This window comes from Lissotriton helveticus, chromosome 2_1 (genome assembly GCF_964261635.1).
Source record: "Lissotriton helveticus chromosome 2_1, aLisHel1.1, whole genome shotgun sequence".
Lineage (NCBI taxonomy): Eukaryota > Metazoa > Chordata > Amphibia > Caudata > Salamandridae > Lissotriton > Lissotriton helveticus.
In genome coordinates, this window is record NC_136059.1 from 190,681,575 (window position 1) to 190,700,452 (window position 18,878).

At 43.0% G+C, this 18,878-nt stretch overlaps 1 protein-coding gene across 2 annotated transcripts in view; it reads left to right on the top strand.

Annotated features, from left to right (window-relative positions):
- FAM219A (family with sequence similarity 219 member A) overlaps positions 1-18,878 on the top strand; it is a 518,113-nt gene that overhangs the window by 377,928 nt on the left and 121,307 nt on the right. For both annotated transcript variants that reach the window (XM_078674704.1, XM_078674702.1), the window contains exon 3: positions 17,650-17,752. In XM_078674704.1, coding sequence (XP_078530830.1) covers positions 17,650-17,752 — 103 coding nt within the window. The remainder of the gene's footprint in view (positions 1-17,649; positions 17,753-18,878) is intronic.

The window sequence follows — 18,878 nt, forward strand, 5'->3', positions numbered from 1 at the left end:
CTGTACCATGTCTGTTGGAAAACACGAACCATGGCATCCCTACCAGTGTGGGCATCTCCGTGTATGAGTCTGGCCATAGAAGCAAGCAAGCAATTAGGCAACACAGGCATACCATCAGGGCCAACAATGACACCATCCTCGCTTCTTTGGTAACAACCAAGCTTTCTCCATTTTCCCTTTTCCTTTGGTGTCGCAGCATGCTGCCAATCTTTCAATTCATCCCATGTAGGCACATCCTCAAACACCATAAGTTGGCAGCTGTTTCCGTGTCCCCCCAATTTGATATTGACAGACATTCTATGTCTGGCACAATGTTGGGCTACTTCGTCAGCGTATCGGTTACCTACTGTCACATGGTCATTGCCAGATTTGTGAGCAGCACACTTGACCACTGCCAATTCTTTTGGTAACTGGATTGCATCCAGCAATTCTTGTACAACTTTTCCATTTCTGATAGGAGTACCTGAAGATGTCAGAAACTCCCTTTGCAGCCACAATTGGCCGAAGTCATGCACAACTCCATAACCGTACTGACTGTCAGTATATACGGTTACTCTTTTATTTTTCTCAATTTTACAGGTTCTTGCCAATGCAACCAATTCGGCTACTTGTGCAGACTTTACTCCAAATAGACAAGATGCTTCTATAGTGCGTGATACCGTGGCTACAGCATAAGCAGCACTTAGGCCTGCATATTCATGTCTCAGACATGAGCCATCCACAAACAACTCATATTCTTCTACAGGCAGGGGCATTTCCTTGATATCGGGGCGTGGTTTAGTACTAAACTCAGTCAGGTCAATGCAGTCAAGCTCGACCTCTCCCTCTGCTTCTGCAATTAGTGAGGCTGGTAATAGGGTAGCTGGATTTAAGATGTTACACCTAGTAATGACCACATTCGCAGCACCTACAAGAATTCTTTCACATTTAGTCAGCCGACTAGGGGTAAGATACTGAGTTTTAGTTCTGGTCAATAAAATTACAACTGCATGTGGAACATACACAGTTACAGGATGTCCCATAACGATGGATTCGCTCTGTTCTAGACTCATGCAAGTTGCGGCTACTGCTTTCAGACATCCAGGCAATCCAGCAGCCACTGGATCCAAGGTAGCAGAAAAATACGCTACTGGACGTCTAGTCAGACCATGCTCTTGGGTTAGGACTGCCAGTGCACAATTATCTCGTGTATCACAAAACAGTGCAAATTCTTTCGAATAATCAGGCATTCCTAAAGCAGGGGCTGTACAGAGGCATTCTCGTAATTTTGTAAATGCTGTCAGGCTTTCCTCGTCCCATTCTACTGGGTCTTTTGCTCCTTTCTTTGTCATTTTGATTAATGGTTTTGCTAGGACTGCAAATCCCACAATCCATTGCCTGCAATAACCTACGACTCCAAGAAACATTCTGACTTCTTTCTGAGTATTGGGTAACTGCATGTTTTGAATTATCCTAATTCTTTCTGAAGTAACTTTCCTGATACCTTTCTCTATCTGGTGCCCCAGATATTTTACTGATTTGGTACAGAACTGTAGTTTGTCAGGTGATACTTTATGTCCTCCTTCCCCTAGATGGTTCAGTAAGGCAATGGTGTCAACAACACAGTCTTTCTGATTTTTAGACGCCACCAAGAGGTCGTCTATATATTGCACCAAAACTGAATTTCCAGGTAAGACTAGGGATTCAAGGCACTTTTTCAGAATCTGATTAAAGATTGAGGGGCTTTCTGTGTACCCCTGGGGGACGCGATTCCAAACGAACACTTGACTGTCGAAGGCAAATGAGAAAAGAAATTTGCTATCTGGATGCAATGGGATCGAAAAGAATGCGTGACATAGGTCAATCACGGTGAACCACTCAGCATCCCAGGGAATCTGATAAAGAATCACTGCTGGGTTCGGAACAATAGGACAGCATGGAACAACAATTTTGTTTACCTTTCTCAGGTCCTGCACTACTCTGTACTTACCACTAGGTTTCTTGATTCCAATTATGGGTGAGTTACATGGGCTACTCATCACTTCTTGTATGATGTTCGCTTCTAGCAATTTTTTTATTTCAATGGCAACTCCTGCTCTCACTTCTGCACTCATTTGGTAAGGCTTGATATTGGGGAAAACTGCATTTTCTTTCATGGCTATCTTAATTGGATCGACATTTGCCATTAGTCCTACATCTTTTCCAGTAAAGTCCCAAACTTCTGGTTTCACGGTCTGTTGGAGTTCTTCTGGTAAGTCTTGTATAGTCAGTTGTTTAATTTCTGAGTCAGGTCTGATTAACATTAATTTGTATATTCCATCTTCGTCTGGGGTTTGAATTTCGACGCCTTTTGGTGTGCAAAAGATAGTGCAGTTCATTTTACACAACAAGTCACGTCCCAGTAAGTTTAGAGGACTGGTATCACAGACAACAAATCTATGCATTTCTTTAAAATTCCCTATGGTAATCTCCAGGGGTTCAGTAACGGGGGTACTAATCAATGATTAGATACACCCACTACTTGGATTGCTTCTCCCGAGAGGGGTAGGTTTGGAACGTCTGCTGTTCTCACAGTAGAACGGGTAGCACCAGTGTCCAACAGAAAGGTGACATCATTGCCTTCAACCTTTCCTTCAATGTATGGCCCTGACTGGTCTACTGGCAAGGAGGCGCCAAGTACACACTCCTCGTCCTCCCCCCTCAGGCCCCATCAGTATTGGTCGTCACAGAGGAAAGTATCATTCAATAAAAATTGCGACGTTGCTGCATCTCTATCCTCCTTTCCTCCCCAGATTTCTATGTCTTCACCTTGCGGTGTCTTTCCCTTATAATTCGGTTTAGGTGCACGAGGCAACTGACTCGCCTTTACCTGTTGCTGGGTCTTTCTTGGTTTTTCATTCGGCGTCTGTGGATTTAAATCAGGGGTTTGAGGGTTATTATTCTGTGCGTATGGACACTCGTCTCTCCAGTGCCCTATTTCTCCGCACTGGTGACAGGGGAATTTCTTTTTGGCTTCTTCTCGACTCATTTTCACTCTGGGCTTCCCTCCACCCCCAGAACCTTGATTTTGAAAATTCTTATTCATTTTACCCAATTGCTTTTCCTGCTGTTCCGCTAGTTTTACTTGTGCCCACATGACCTTTTCCTTCAAAGCCTTTCGCTTATCAGCCATCTCGTCTTCGCAATACTTTGCGTATCGCAAGACTTCATCTATTTTCTTAGACTGCCAACAGATTTTATTGTCTTTGATCCACTGACAAATTTCAGGTCTTAAACCGTTTACAAACCTGTAAATGAAGTGGGTCATATCCTTCATCTCGATATTATCTATACCGCTGTATGTTTTAAACACCTGTAGCAATCTTTCATAAAAGGAATGCACAGTCTCCTCTCTTTCCTGTGTAGTTCTATCTATTCTGGTCCAATCAGTTTCCTTTGCAGGCACCTTTCCCTTCAAGTGTAATATTACCTGATCGTATTTTTTCATTACCTCATCAGAAGGAGCCCCTGAAACCGGATCCCTCGCGTATTTCTCACTAGGCCAACCAATGGCGATTTTACATTCTGTCCATAAATCTACGGGAACAACTATGTCAAAGAACCCATTCAGGTCTTTCCACAGGCATTTTTGTACTTTCACAAACCTCTCAACCTGTCGGTAACAATCTACCGTTTTCTCTCGCAATTTAGGGAAATCATTTGTAAAGGACACAATATCCTGTCGGGACCATGGAACGTGCACATACTTCCCACCTGGCATTTCTCGCATGGGGTATAACTGTTCTGGCTTGTCAACTACCCTTAAAGCAAACTCAGAAGTCGTTTGTTTGGATCTATCTTCTTCCTTCTTCTTTGCCCACCAGGCTTTCCACTTTTTTACGTCTCCCCATTTTTGCAACACGGTCAGCAATTCTTTGATCTGAACCTTCTTCCCTGACACATTCATATTTTCCAAATCTTTGTCTGAGAAGTCAGCTCTATAGGGTTTTTGTAATGGCTTTGATTTTGAAATATGTATTCCCATACTAGCTGCAGTGTCTGTTAATTTCTCATGGAGCACTCTGGTATTACGGGTAAGACTCTTGCCAATAAACAGCAGCTCTTCCTCAGAATAGGTATTTAATCTGTCTAACTCCACATTTCCGGCCGTCAGTTCTTCCATTTCAATTCTTAATTTGTAAATATCTAATGGTTTTGTCTGAGGAGTTTGTTTCTCTAGTTCTCGACTTCATCTCTCAATCTCTTCAGGAGTCACCAATGTGACACTCTTGGTACCTGAAGTCGATTCCATTTGAATCTCTCTCGTATTGAAAGGATTATGTCTCTTCTGGAAACTCCTTCCTGAGTTCCTAATCGGCAAATCCGTTAAAGAAGCTTCAGATTCACACTCACTCGTCTGATCATCTACTATTAAGGGCTCTTTTCTTGGCTGCACTATAGTTGGGGTAATGATTGGGGCTTTTGGACTCCCTTGTCTATCCCCATACAAAGGAACAACTGGTCCAATAGTTACTGGGATTGTCAAGGCTTCGGGACTTGTATTTAACTGGGAGAGTTTCTGAATTATTTCGGTTCTTTGTTTGGCTAGAGCCTCTCGCTCTTTTTCCTGCAGCATTCTTTCCAGGCTTATTTCAGGTACTATTTGCAGACTCAATGTTGGGGCAGTTGGATGCGTCATACTTGGACCTTCACCATAATTAGGTTTTGGGAACAGGCTTCCTGTGTTTACAGATCTTGATCCTTCCTCATAAAGAGGTCTTGGAAAAAAGTCTTTCACCTGAATATCTCGATTCTCCACTAAATGGAGGTCTTAGACAGGTGTCTCTGGCACCTATGGGTCCTAGGCCTTCATTATAAGGAGGTATTTGACAACCGTCTCTTGCGTTTACAGATCTATTCCCTTCCTGACACGGGGGTCGTTGGGAAGTATCCTCTACACTGGAAGATCTGGGTCCTTCATTATAAGGAGGCGGATTTTTCATAAACAGGTCATCCAACAAATCATCATCTGAATCCCCACTGGACACCCAATGCTTGGTCTTTTCTATCTTTTTCTCTCCTGCGGGACCACCCATTGCCATCATTGGATACAGTCCTTCTACAATCATATTCTGTCTCCACTGTTTCATCTTTTTATCTCAGGTCTCTTGCTTTAATTTCGGATAAAATTTTGTTAACCCTTTATCCATTCGGGGCTTATCTCTTTCAAAAGCCTCGATCTCCCATTCCTCTAATGCCTCGTACTGCGTTAGTCTAGGTCTGGGATGTAAATCATTCATTCGCGTTCTCAAATTAAAAAGGATTCTTCCATTAAATGTACCTTCTAACGGAAAAGCCAAAATTCCGTCATCCTTTGTGTACTCCGCCCAATTTTCCAACCATACACACGAGTGGTACCCTTTATCAAACATCATGAAAGATGCGGGGGTATTAGGTGGCGGTATGACAACACCTTCTCTAGTTTTGATAGGTTTGTCCCTTTTGAAATAATTCTTCACTTTATTTGCAAGGGACAATTTTCTCTTATTTCCGTACATAATGCTAGTGTTATGACCCTTCCACTGATCGTTTTCAAACCCTAAATGTCTTGGATCGGGTCTAGTCACTGGCCTATATGTATGCCACATATAACTTCCTACAAGTGACTTTGTTTACAAAATCACTTCCAATCCAAATGCGGCTTTTATTTTTCGTGCAACCAATCAAATGCACGCTTTTTAAAAAATTTCGACCAATGGGTGCGCGGCCTTTTCGCGAGACAGGTTCTCACGCTTCGGCACTCACCCCTCCTTTACAATACTAGCTCCGCTACACACCCGCTGTTTCGACCAATGCCAGCGCGGCACAGAGTGACGTCAGAGCAGCTCCGCAACTGACTCCCTCCCTCACAAGGTAACGGAAACTTTTATTTATTTCTCAAAGTGCAAGTGCGTTATTTAATTTACAACATAGAAACATTCACCACTGTACTCGAGTGTCTAGACAGGAAAGCTTTGTTTTACTGCAAGTAGACTTCTTCTGTCTACTTTTCAAATACCACGAGTAGATCTCTTCTGCCTACCCTTCACTCAAGCATTAGGGAACCTGTTACTTCTTCGACTCATCCACTTCTTTTCGGGATATATACCGAGTCTAAAGTTTCACTAGCGAACCCCTTTGCTGTCACTCAAGCTCCGATGAACCTACTACTCCTTTCTCGTGTGACCCTTACTAGGTTATATCACAACTGAAGTTTCATTAGCGAACTCGTCGCTATCAATTATTCAAACATACATTCAGAAAACCCTAATTAGTGCTTTCAGTTCTACCTAACCTGCACCAATTTTCCTTGAGCCAGTGACCTCAAAGCGAAGTTGATTCTCTTCACCACTCGCTATTCAATTCCCCGGGGATTCCAGACAAACATGTAACAATTTATCAACGAGTGGGTTAGTACATTTATCAATATAACAGTAAGAAAAACAATTTAAAACATTTCATAATTTTCAAAGCAATAACACATTTGTAAATACGTTGGAACGTTTTTAGCAGCAAAACTTTTCACAATTAGCAGCAATAACTTTTTAGCAGCATCCGACCTACCTACCTATCTTAACTAGTCCTACCCAACTTTAACTAGTCCCTAACCATTTCCTCAACTAGTCCCTAACCATCCTCTGCTACCAGAAAATTACTGATAGAGCGCGCAGGTCACCCAACCAACAGATTTACCATACACGTATTGGGCCCATATATTTCAATTCACCATTTTATTAATCGGGTGACCATACACTCTACTACCAGTAACCCAGTTCCTTCCTATATATTTCTATTGTACCCGACTTACCAATCCACCGTCACGGGTACCTAATGACCACGATGAATCAGGGAGCTAGCTGTGAAGAAAAGGCAAATACCAAAATACTTATACTTTATTTATTCTATTTGTACTATAATAACCACAAACTCAGGAAGTTTTGAAAACCTTTATCTAGGATTCATCAAGCTCAGAAAATATGAGATTCACAACAAGCAAACAATCGATTACCAGAATTACAAAGAGCACGTATCCATAAAGGAAATATATCAAGCTGATCATTTATGAATCTAAAGGGAGGTAAGAACAGGGAACATGCTAGGCAGCAGTTTGAGATTATAAACTTAGTTTGGAGAGACTAAAAAAACGAGGAAGACTTAAAGAGCATACTAGAATATCACAGTGAAATATTTCCCCATAAAGAGGAACTATAGATAAAATGCAAATAGACCATACTAATGAACTGGTGCAATTACTTGAATTTACTAAACGATAGGTAAAAACAAAGAACATCTATGTATCATAAACTTGAAAAGAATTTACTAAGGATGGGTAAGAAAAAATGGAACATGCTAGAATAACGAAAATAACATATGAGCTTTTCATTCAGTGGTTTGCGGAAAAAGCATGGAAATTCAATATATGCCAAGATATGTCTTTATTGAAGCAAAAGACAGAAAAATAGAAAGGTGCAGTATAGAGTTTCAGCACTATATTCACCTAGAATGGTGTGAAGACCAACCCTGGCCACAGGTCAGTTAAGAACAGGAGGGACCCCAAAGGAAACCCGTCATCAACAGGACAGCAGGTGCAGAATGGACACCCCAGGACAGGACAGGAAACCCAGATTAGGATCAGGACAGGACCACCAGGATAAGACCAGCACCCGCAGTTTGGAAGAAACGCCTGCGCTCCACCCTCTCTGCAGTTATCAGCCAGAACCCCGATTGGGTTATCCAACTCCCCAGCAAAGTGCTCCGCCAGCACTTAAGGTTTCTCTAACAAAACCCCTGAGTCTATGGAATTATCGGACAGAGTGCTCCGCAGCCCTCTGTATCAAGTCACCTATTGAGTGCGTTAGGTCAGTGACAGGTCAGCTATTCGGACAAGTCGGACAATTTCTCAAGCTAAACCTAGGCTAGTTATACTGTTTTCGGGTCAGTGTACCACCCCCCAAATGTTGCAAGTGTCAGAATCCCCAATTTCGATTAGTCCTCAAGTAGGATAGGTCAACACACCAATCACATTTTACTTCTTCAAGCCTACATTTACATGGTCTGGGACCGCCTAGTGACCTATTCTACAGAATACAATGGATAAATTACATTTGTAACATTTGCAGAACATTTCAGCTTCTTCTACTAGGTGAGGGTGCATCTTCCCAGGCACATCTTGGCAGGGACCTTCAGTTGGCAAATTGTCAATGCCACCGGCAGAAGACTGTCATGCGCAGTACGACAACTCAATATGGATTCGCGAGTCTCTCGCTGACCCTCAAGAGCGCGGTACATGAAAAGTAAGCGAAAACAAATTAAAACACAGAAATAAATGAATACACTGTATACCATGAATTGCTACTCTATACCCCTTACTTAATATAAACTATTTGCATTAGGTTTTAGTGCAAATAAACTACAACACGAAAACATCAGTGCAAGCTTCACCATGTGAGGATACCAAGCATCCATATTAGTTGCAATTGCGCAAGCGCAAAAGTTCCCACCAGAACTGCAAATACGTCACGTCACGTGAGTGTGACAAACGCATGCGCAGAATAAAACCCGCCAAGCAGCGGCCGTTTTTAGGGACAAGAGTTATTGAGTTAGTAAACACATAGGCAAGCGTCTCTAGGGCGTTCCCAATGTAAAATAAGAGGGAAATTAATAAAACAAACAGGTTAGATTACTTAGTTACATATTATTCGAGGTTCATGAATTCAAGCAAGGCGCGTAATATGCGAATCCTTGCTCCATCACCACAACGTCCTTCACCCAATGCATTTTTAACCACAGACTTGCAGAGACGACCGCAGTGTTCCTACTTTCATGTGAAAATGCTTGCTTCAAGCTGACGTTGCTTACCATGCAGAGACTTTTCTTTACAATCCTTGTGCGTATGTGAGCAGAATGTTCCAATGCTAGCAAATTCTGCACCTCTCAGTATCTTAAAACTGAACCTGAAGGTTTTCAGGCTTTGTGAAAGCGTCCAAAACCATTAATTTCAACTTGCCCTTTTCATCTAGCAGGCATGCAATTAATCAAACTCGTTCTTCTTCAGGGCAAGCAGTGGCAGCCGGAGATCCTGCTTTTCACAGTACTGTATTTCTGTTGCTATAAACTTGCCCTAACTCTCGAAGCTTAGAAATGGCTTGCTGGTTTCCTTCTTAGCCCTCTCACCCTGCCTTCAAAGGAGACCCCACGTGACGAGATGGCTTTCGTGGGTCTTTTAATGGTAACATTATTCCATTGCAGCAGATAGGTACCCAGACAACACTGTACATGGCGGAAGATCCCAAGTGTCTGTGGACTAGAAGGGATGCCAAGCAGAAGTAGATGACAACAAATTATACTCCGTGTTCCAAAGTTTACAATTAAGTGATCAGCACATTACTACCTTGTCATTCGTCATTGATAGTCATTACAAACTAAGGCACTGTCAAATATGTGCAGTAACCTTGACAGACATGTAGGTGCACAAGAACACAATGACAAACCCATGTTTTTCCACATAGTACCTACTAATGGAGCACTGAACTCAGAACATTCAGTCTGTAATGGTCAATCAGAGAATGCCACTGATACTCTGACCATGAAACCCCCATATCCCAAGTGAAGCAACCCGGATGACTATTGAACGTTTAGAACCAGACACATAACTCACAGGTTGAAAAGCACACCTTGAAAAGCACAGCATGGACAAGGAATAGATCAGCCTGAACAAAGAGTCACAGACAATGACACGGTTCAGCAGTTTATCGATCCTACATATACACGGCCTCATGTGCATCTAAGGAACTGGGAAGCACTTGGAAGTTTAATTTGGGCTAACAGATGGAACAACAGTGTTATCGTCCATCTGAACCAATTGCTGAGGACTATGAAAATATGACCCCTTCATAGAACAATATATGAAGGTACATTCCCTCCTACAGCAAGCCGAACAGGGAATTATAGTAACAAACTGAAATATATGTCATTTTATTCTTCATATGGCCAACAGACTTTAATACAAGTAATAGCTATACATGTGTTTTTAACTTTTCACAAAATGTATTTTGTAATAATTTTTAATAATTTTATACAATAAAAATTGACTTGACTTGACATAGAAAAATATAATGTAGGAGCAAATTTAGATCATGCTCATTACTGCCTCTTTCTTCTTATCTGTCAGTGTCCTCTCAAAGTAAAGAATAAGCTATGCCTTGGAGACCTATAGCTAAACCATCTTGTAAAATATGTTTTTCTTTCCTTTTAGCAAGCTATACATTCATCCCTTCTACCCTGAGTAATTTCATTTGTGTCTTTAGCAGGAGAAATTAATGGTGTTGAGCTAGTTCCTACTATTAGAAGCTAACTGCTCTTTTGTGTTAGGTCCATTCACATAGATTTGATAGTGTCACATCCTCTTATAGATTCCAGGCAAGGGCTGGGAGTATGGATTCCTAGACTTCTCACCGGTTGCATGGCTTCACATCAAATCAACTCAGGGGCATTTATTTAGCGCACAAATCACCCGAAGGTCTCATGATGATTAGCTCTTAAATCCAGGGGCTCAATTTAGTCCTCCAAGATTTGGAGTAGGCAATTCAGTGGTTTGAGGAGGCTCTTTTAAGGCTCTTTGTCTCGCTGTCCGTCTTGGTAATTCAAATATCTTGTTGTGTTGAGTGAACAATCATACAAATGACAGGGCAATATACTATCCTGTTGAAATATGCCATAATGTCCCACAAATTACTTACTGCTAAGGATACTGATGTCTATTAACAAGAGTTCTTGACATACACAGTATGCAAATGGATCTTTAGCCTATTGTGATACCTCTAGTCACTTGAAGTTTTCAATGTTAACATTATATTGACTTAATACGATGCCCCACACATTAGTGTGATATGTTTATATTACTGTGTTATATGTGAAATACTAAATCTACTTCTTCTCCTGAGATTACATTTGTAAAATGGACTGTGTACCTTTGTGACTGTTACACACTAAGTTGTGAATAAAGCCATCGTGCTTACCTGTGTGTTGTGGCCCATTTGCCCGGGTTTCCAAAAACCATTGCAAGTTTTTACCTATTTCAAGCCTATTTTGTGATAGGCAAGCCTGGAATATACTGGATTGAGAGTTCCCTTCATTATGAACCACCTCAGTGTATAAAATGCTAAATAAATTAGGATGACCAGGTAGTGTTTTATTATGAATATTGTTATTATATATATATATATATATATATATATATATATATATTCCGGTGAACAAGGCGACAGGCTCGCCGAAACGCGTCCGGATCGTGGCACTCCTGCTGCACATGAGAAAATGAAATAAAAAATGACACTGCTACTGCACTTGCTTCCTGATTTCGTGTCCGTTCTTCTCTAAGAGGGTGCTGCGGTCCGTGGCACTCTTTGGAGCGTTGTTGTATGTATATATATATATATATATATATATATATATATATATATATATATATATAAAAAGCAGTTGTCGCCCAAGTTGGTGTCGGCGCTCGTTTTTTTGAAGCGTGGTGCACTTTTATACGACTGGGCACGTCGTTTTAATATCGCATTAGATTCCCCGAGGGGAAATAAAAACGCACTCTCCCGTCTCAGTTGTATGACAGCGGTTTAATCAGCAACCAAAACCCAACGTGTTTCGCTTCCTTACAAAGCTTGTTCACGGGTTGTCGAGCCGGTTTCTAAGTCCTCCTTTTAAACACTACATCATGTGATTTCCTGTTTTATCAGTTGATGCACCGGACAACAGGACCACCCTCAAACTGGCCACTCGGAAACACCACCAGCTGATCCGCGCCGCCAAGAAAACTGCATTCAAGGACCGGCTGGACAACAACGCACACAACAGCAAGGAACTCTTCAACATCGTGAAAGAGCTATCCAACCCCAGCGCAGGAAACAACGACATCACCCCATCGCAAGACCTCTGCAACTCCCTCGCTTCTTACTTCCACAACAAGATCGCGGACATACACAACAGCTTCAACAAACAACCAACGCACACCATGACCGAACAACCACCCCCCACCACCACCCTCCACGCCTGGACCCCGATCAGCACCGAAGACACCATCCGCACGATGAACTCCATCCACTCCGGATCACCGACCGACCCCTGCCCTCACCACGTCTTCAACAAGGCCGACGCTGTCATCGCACCCCACCTGCGAGACATCATCAACACATCCTTCGACACCGCCACCTTCCCTGAGAGCTGGAAGCACGCCGAACTCAGCGCTCTACTCAAGAAACCAACAGCGGACCCCACCGAACTCAAGAACTACCGCCCCATCTCGCTCCTCCCGTTTCCAGCCAAAGTCATCGAGAAGACCGTCAACAAGCAGCTGGCCGCCTTCCTCGAGACGAATGGATCCCTCGACCCCTCACAGTCCGGCTTCCGAGCCAATCACAGCACCGAGACCGCCCTCATCGCCGCCACCGATGACATCCGAGCCCTGATGGACAACGGAGAAACAGCGGCCCTCATCCTTCTAGACCTCTCCGCGGCATTCGACACTGTCTGCCACCGCACCCTAGTACAGCGCCTCAGCAACGTCGGAATCCAGGACAAGGCGCTGGAATGGATCATCTCCTTCCTCGACGGAAGAACACAGAGAGTCCGCCTACCACCGTACAAGTCAAAGGCCTCCGAAGTCATCTGCGGCGTCCCTCAAGGATCCTCTCTGAGCCCCACCCTCTTCAACGTCTACATGAGCCCCCTCGCGGCCATCGCACACCAACACAACCTCAGCATAATCTCCTACGCCGACGACACCCAGCTGATCCTCTCCCTGACCAACGACCCCGCCACCGCCAGAGCCAACCTACACGAAGGGATGAAAGAGGTAGCCGAGTGGATGACGACCAGCCGCCTGAAACTGAACTCGGACAAGACGGAGGTCCTCATCCTGGGCTCTTCACCCTCCGCCTGGGACGACTCCTGGTGGCCTCCCGCCCTGGGCACCGCACCCAAACCGACAGACCATGCACGCAACCTGGGCTTCATCCTGGACTCCTCCCTCTCCATGACCAGGCAAGTCAACAACGTCTCCTCGGCGTGCTTCAACATCCTACGCATGCTACGGAAGATCTTCTGGTGGATCCCCACCGAGACCAGGAAGACCGTCACCCAGGCCCTCGTCACTAGCCGACTGGACTACGGCAACGCCCTCTACGCCGGTACCACCGCCAAGCTCCAGAAGAGACTCCAGCGGATCCAGAACGCCTCAGCCAGACTCATCCTCGACATCCCACGACACAGCCACATCTCCGGACATCTGAGAGACCTTCACTGGCTCCCCGTCAACAAAAGAATCACCTTCCGCCTCCTCACCCACGCACACAAAGCCCTACACGACCAAGGCCCGAGCTACCTCAACAGCCGGATCAACTTCTACGCTCCCAAACGCCACCTCCGTTCAGCCAACCACGCCCTCGCCGCCGTCCCCCGCATCCGAAGAGCAACTACAGGATGAAGGTCCTTCTCCTACCTGGCCGCCAAGACCTGGAACTCCCTCCCGACCGACCTGCGCCTGACCCAAGACCACCTCTCCTTCAGGAAGAAGCTGAAGACCTGGCTGTTCGAGCAGTAACGGCACCCCCCCCTCCCCTAAGCGCCTTGAGACCCTACGGGTATGTAGCGCGCTCTATAAGTGTCTTTGATTGATTGATTGATTGGTTAATGTAGTCTCCACTACATTTTCGTCACCAGTCCGCTTGTTTCTTTAGTTTTGTAACTCAGGAAAAGAAAAGGGGAGGGGGGTGAAGCATATTGTTCGTTCTGCAGACAATTTTTGGCTCTTTAGTGAGTTTTGTCATTTTTGCAATCACTTCTTTCAGAATTTAGAGTGCAATCTGAAGGTGTTACCTCATTATTGTTTACAAAGCAGGGTGTCATTTTGCTTTATGCAGGTTAATTTCCTGATTATTGATATGTGGGTTGCCCTCTAGTGGGCTAATGCCATATTCATCAGGGGTCCTTTATGAGTTACCATTTTCATGATTAAAGGTGTACATAGAGTTCTTCCGTTAAGTTCAGACCTCTGGGCTCCAGGGTTCTGAAATTAATGATGTGTTTCGACTCCTTGCGTCGTAGGGTTTTCTGGCGATCGCCACCTCTTTCTGACTGTGGGACTTGTTCTATGGCACAGTATTTCAAGAGTTCCCAATTGCTTCCATGTGCCTGTTCCATGTGTTTCGCCACTGCATATGATCGGTCTTTGTTAGTTATAGCCCTTGTATGCTCAAGTATCCGCTTTTTTGCCTCAAAGGTTGTGCTCCCTATATATCTTCTGTTGCAGGGGCATTCAATCAGATAAACCACATAAGTACTCTTACATGTCAGGTGTTGTGGTATTGTCCATTTGGTCCCTTTTCTGATTTCTATCTCTTTCGTGGCCTTTGCGATTTTACATACTTTGCAGTGTCTGCATGGGAAGAAGCCCTTTCGTTGCAGCCAATCAGTTTTTGGTGTTTCTTTGTAATGGCTGTTCACCAGACAATCCCCCAAATTTCTAGTACGTCTATAAGTTATATTCGGGTGATCGCCTATGATTCGTGTCAAGGTCGGGTCTGTTTTCAGTATTGGCCAGTGTTTTTGTATGATTTTCGCCACTTTGTTATTTTCAGCACTGTGGGTGGTGATTAACCGGATGACATCATTTTTCGTTGGTTCCTTCTCTTGTTTGTGTAAGATCTCTTTTCGATCTTGTGTTGCTGTTCTTTTTAGGCCTTTTTCCACTACTGCCCTGGGGTATCCCCTTGCTTTGAATCTGGTTACCGCATTTGCACTATGTCTGTCTTTCAAACTCCTCATCCTCTGAGCAGTTTCTCCTGTAGCGCAAAAATTCACCAACGAAAAATGATGTCATCCGGTTAATCACCACCCACAGTGCTGAAAATAACAAATTGGCGAAAATCATACAAAAACACTGGCCAATACTGAAAACAGACCCGACCTTGACACGAATCATAGGCGATCACCCGAATATAACTTATAGACGTACTAGAAATTTGGGAGATTGTCTGGTGAATAGCCATTACAAAGAAACACCAAAAACTGATTGGCTGCAACGAAAGGGCTTCTTCCCATGCAGACACTGCAAAGTATGTAAAATCGCAAAGGCCACGAAAGAGATAGAAATCAGAAAAGGGACCAAATGGACAATACCACAACACCTGACATGTAAGAGTACTTATGTGGTTTATCTGATTGAATGCCCCTGCAACAGAAGATATATAGGGAGCACAACCTTTGAGGCAAAAAAGCGGATACTTGAGCATACAAGGGCTATAACTAACAAAGACCGATCATATGCAGTGGCGAAACACATGGAACAGGCACATGGAAGCAATTGGGAACTCTTGAAATACTGTGCCATAGAACAAGTCCCACAGTCAGAAAGAGGTGGCGATCGCCAGAAAACCCTACGACGCAAGGAGTCGAAACACATCATTAATTTCAGAACCCTGGAGCCCAGAGGTCTGAACTTAACGGAAGAACTCTATGTACACCTTTAATCATGAAAATGGTAACTCATAAAGGACCCCTGATGAATATGGCATTAGCCCACTAGAGGGCAACCCACATATCAATAATCAGGAAATTAACCTGCATAAAGCAAAATGACACCCTGCTTTGTAAACAATAATGAGGTAACACCTTCAGATTGCACTCTAAATTCTGAAAGAAGTGATTGCAAAAACGACAAAACACTCACTAAAGAGCCAAAAATTGTCTGCAGAACGAACAATATGCTTCATCCCCCTCCCCTTTTCTTTTCCTGAGTTACAAAACTAAAGAAACAAGCGGACTGGTGACGAAAATGTAGTGGAGACTACATTAACCAGGATGCATCAACTGATAAAACAGGAAATCACATGATGTAGTGTTTAAAAGGAGGACTTAGAAACCGGCTCGACAACCCGTGAACAAGCTTTGTAAGGAAGCGAAACACGTTGGGTTTTGGTTGCTGATTAAACCGCTGTCATACAACTGAGACGAGAGAGTGCGTTTTTATTTCCCCTCGGGGAATCTAATGCGATATTAAAACGACGTGCCCAGTCGTATAAAACTGCACCACGCTTCAGCGGAGCAGCGTGTAGGGGTAAGACGGTGATTACTGGGTCCCGATCCTATTGCAAATGCAACACCCTTGACGTTCCTATTGCTCATGAAGCAAGCTTCACAAGTCATTGTGCTTGTAGCAGACCGCTGTAGGCACACTTAGCCTTAATTAATTCACTTTTTTGTAAATACACTGTGATTTTCATTTAGAAATACGTGAGTAAGGTGGGGAAGTTGTGCCCCCGTCCTGAAGAAGGAGCCTGCCTCCGAAACATGTTGACGCACACCAGAGGTCCTGTTCTTTAATACAACAGATTCGACCTCACACTGCACCCTTTTAATAGTACCAGCCAGAGTTTAGAATACATTTTTCCATATACTCATGTGCCAGGTACTTTTTAAACCTTCACTATATCCCACCACTCACTTGCAATAACACCCCACACACATGCACCACATATAGTCAATAACTATAAGTGCTCCCGCGTATCCGTTGGTCGCAGCACGCCGCATCCCGTTAGAGGGGTGCGAAGACCCCGATGATGAAGCATGACACCAAGGGGCCTTTTGGTGTGTGAGGGGTATTTTACAAAACATTGAATGCTTCAACATTTGTTGAAACACTTCACCCCACTTCTGTGTTGGATTCTCTTTGTTTATTAAAGTGTTTAAAAGGAGGACTTAGAAACCGGCTCGACATCCCGTGAACAAGCTTTGTAAGGAAGCGAAACGCGTTGGGTTTTGGTTGCTGATTAAACCGCTGTCATACAACTGAGACGGGAGAGTGCGTTTTTATTTCCCCTCGGGGAATCTAATGAGAGATATATATATATATCTATATATCTATAGATATATATATCTATATAGATATATATATATATATATATATATATATATATTTATTTATTTTTATTATCCTTTATGACCTTCCATGGCATCCATGTTCTATAGGACACAAAAATCGTGTCTAACTAATTGCTTAAAGTAGAGATAAGCCCAGCAATATCATTCTTCACTTGCACCCCTCAATTCTTTCCTGTGCCTACAGTCGATCTGCTACCTGATTTTGTAGACTTCTTGTTCGACTTCCAGTTTCTTTCACTGGCTGCGTAAAAAAAAACTCCAATCCCGTTTTGCACCTTAGAGCTAGAATGCATTCCTTAAATGCCACTACTTGACCACCCTTTCTCTTAGGCTTACAGCTCCTCTCTTTATTCACCATTAGTAAGGGTAAAAGATGAAGCCAGAGTAGTGGCCGTGTCTCTCCAACATTTCCGACTGCTGTGGAATTTTCGTTGTATATAAGTGACTAGACGGTGTAATTTGGGTGACTATACTTCTACTTTAATATCATTGTCTTAATACCAAATTCTCGTGAATAATATTTTACCAGTGTGTTTATCTACCTGTATATATCCTCCTACAGTAAATTGCTAATAATGCAAGTTGTTTTTATAACTCAACAAAGTGTAACTATTGAATTCCCCTAATAGCAGTGTTATTCTCATTGTAGCTCGGCTCTGGAAGGAGATTATTTTCCCACCACTGACTACATTTTTCTTGTGTTTTTAGAAAAGCAGAGAGAGATGGCCAGAAAAGGCTCCTTGAAGAATGGTAATGTGGGAAGTCCTGTCAATCAACAACCGAAAAAGAACAACGTTATGGCAAGAACAAGGTAACACTGTTGATATCATGTTTAGTAACTCATTACAACACCCCGTGTTCTGATGTCTAGTGTCAAATGTATTTTTTATAAGTGAAGGGACTGATATTTATATTATTTAATCAAGTATACTTATTAGAGGGATTTCACTCAAACCCTGTGCCTGTTATAACAGTACAAAAAATGTTTCTAATGGAAGACATTTTGCATCAACCAATAATTGTTGAAGTACAGTATGGTCAGGTGTCTACATCCTGGCCCGAAAACTGCCCTTTTGCATTGATAAAGGTAACCAGAGAGGATAGTAGCTATGCACGTACCAGAGTTCATTCCATAATATTGAGACTAGACGAGAATAACAACGATAGTCACAAGTTACGCAAAGGACATAGAAAAACAGAGAGGGAGGCCCATGGTAGGAGTTGTTAAAGGCACAAGACAATGGCAATAAGGAGACTTTAAAGCATGAATGCAAATGAAAACAGGCAAAACAGCAACTTAAACTGGAGAAGAATGCAGGAGGAGAATTTACATATCTAGACAGGCTGGTGGAGGGAGAAAAGAAGTTCAGGCACCAGAGAACCAATCGTCTAGTTGTATGAGTATTATCTAGGTAAAAGCATTGTACCTTGGAGCAACAGGAAAACTATTGGAAGTAGTTTGCTGAAGAGTTGAAGATAAAACCAAGGTCACGAGTAAAAGAGGACCACAACAGCTGAGAAGGTAGGAAGAAAATGTAATCGATGAACCTAGTTGAAGAACAGTAACCAAGTAACTCAGGACATTTTGGAAAATTACTTGTCACGTATATGATAATGAAGGGAAGGTACGAATAAAAGAAGACATTTTGGAAGATCTTATGTATAAAAATGAGCCTCTACTCTAAATAACAGGTGTGGTTGGAAAAGGAGTAATAAAGACCAATAAAAAGCGAGGACCTAGAACAGAACCCTGGTAGACACCCAGTGAGAAGGGTTGAAAAACTTTCTAGCAAGCAGAATGTATGAGGTAAGGAAAACAGGAATTGAACCATTCCATTGCAGTGCTAGACATTCCCTGGGAATAGAGAAGAGTAAAATCGCCCACAATTTCATAAACAATAAATACACAAAGTGATATGGGAAGAGAAGAGAAACCT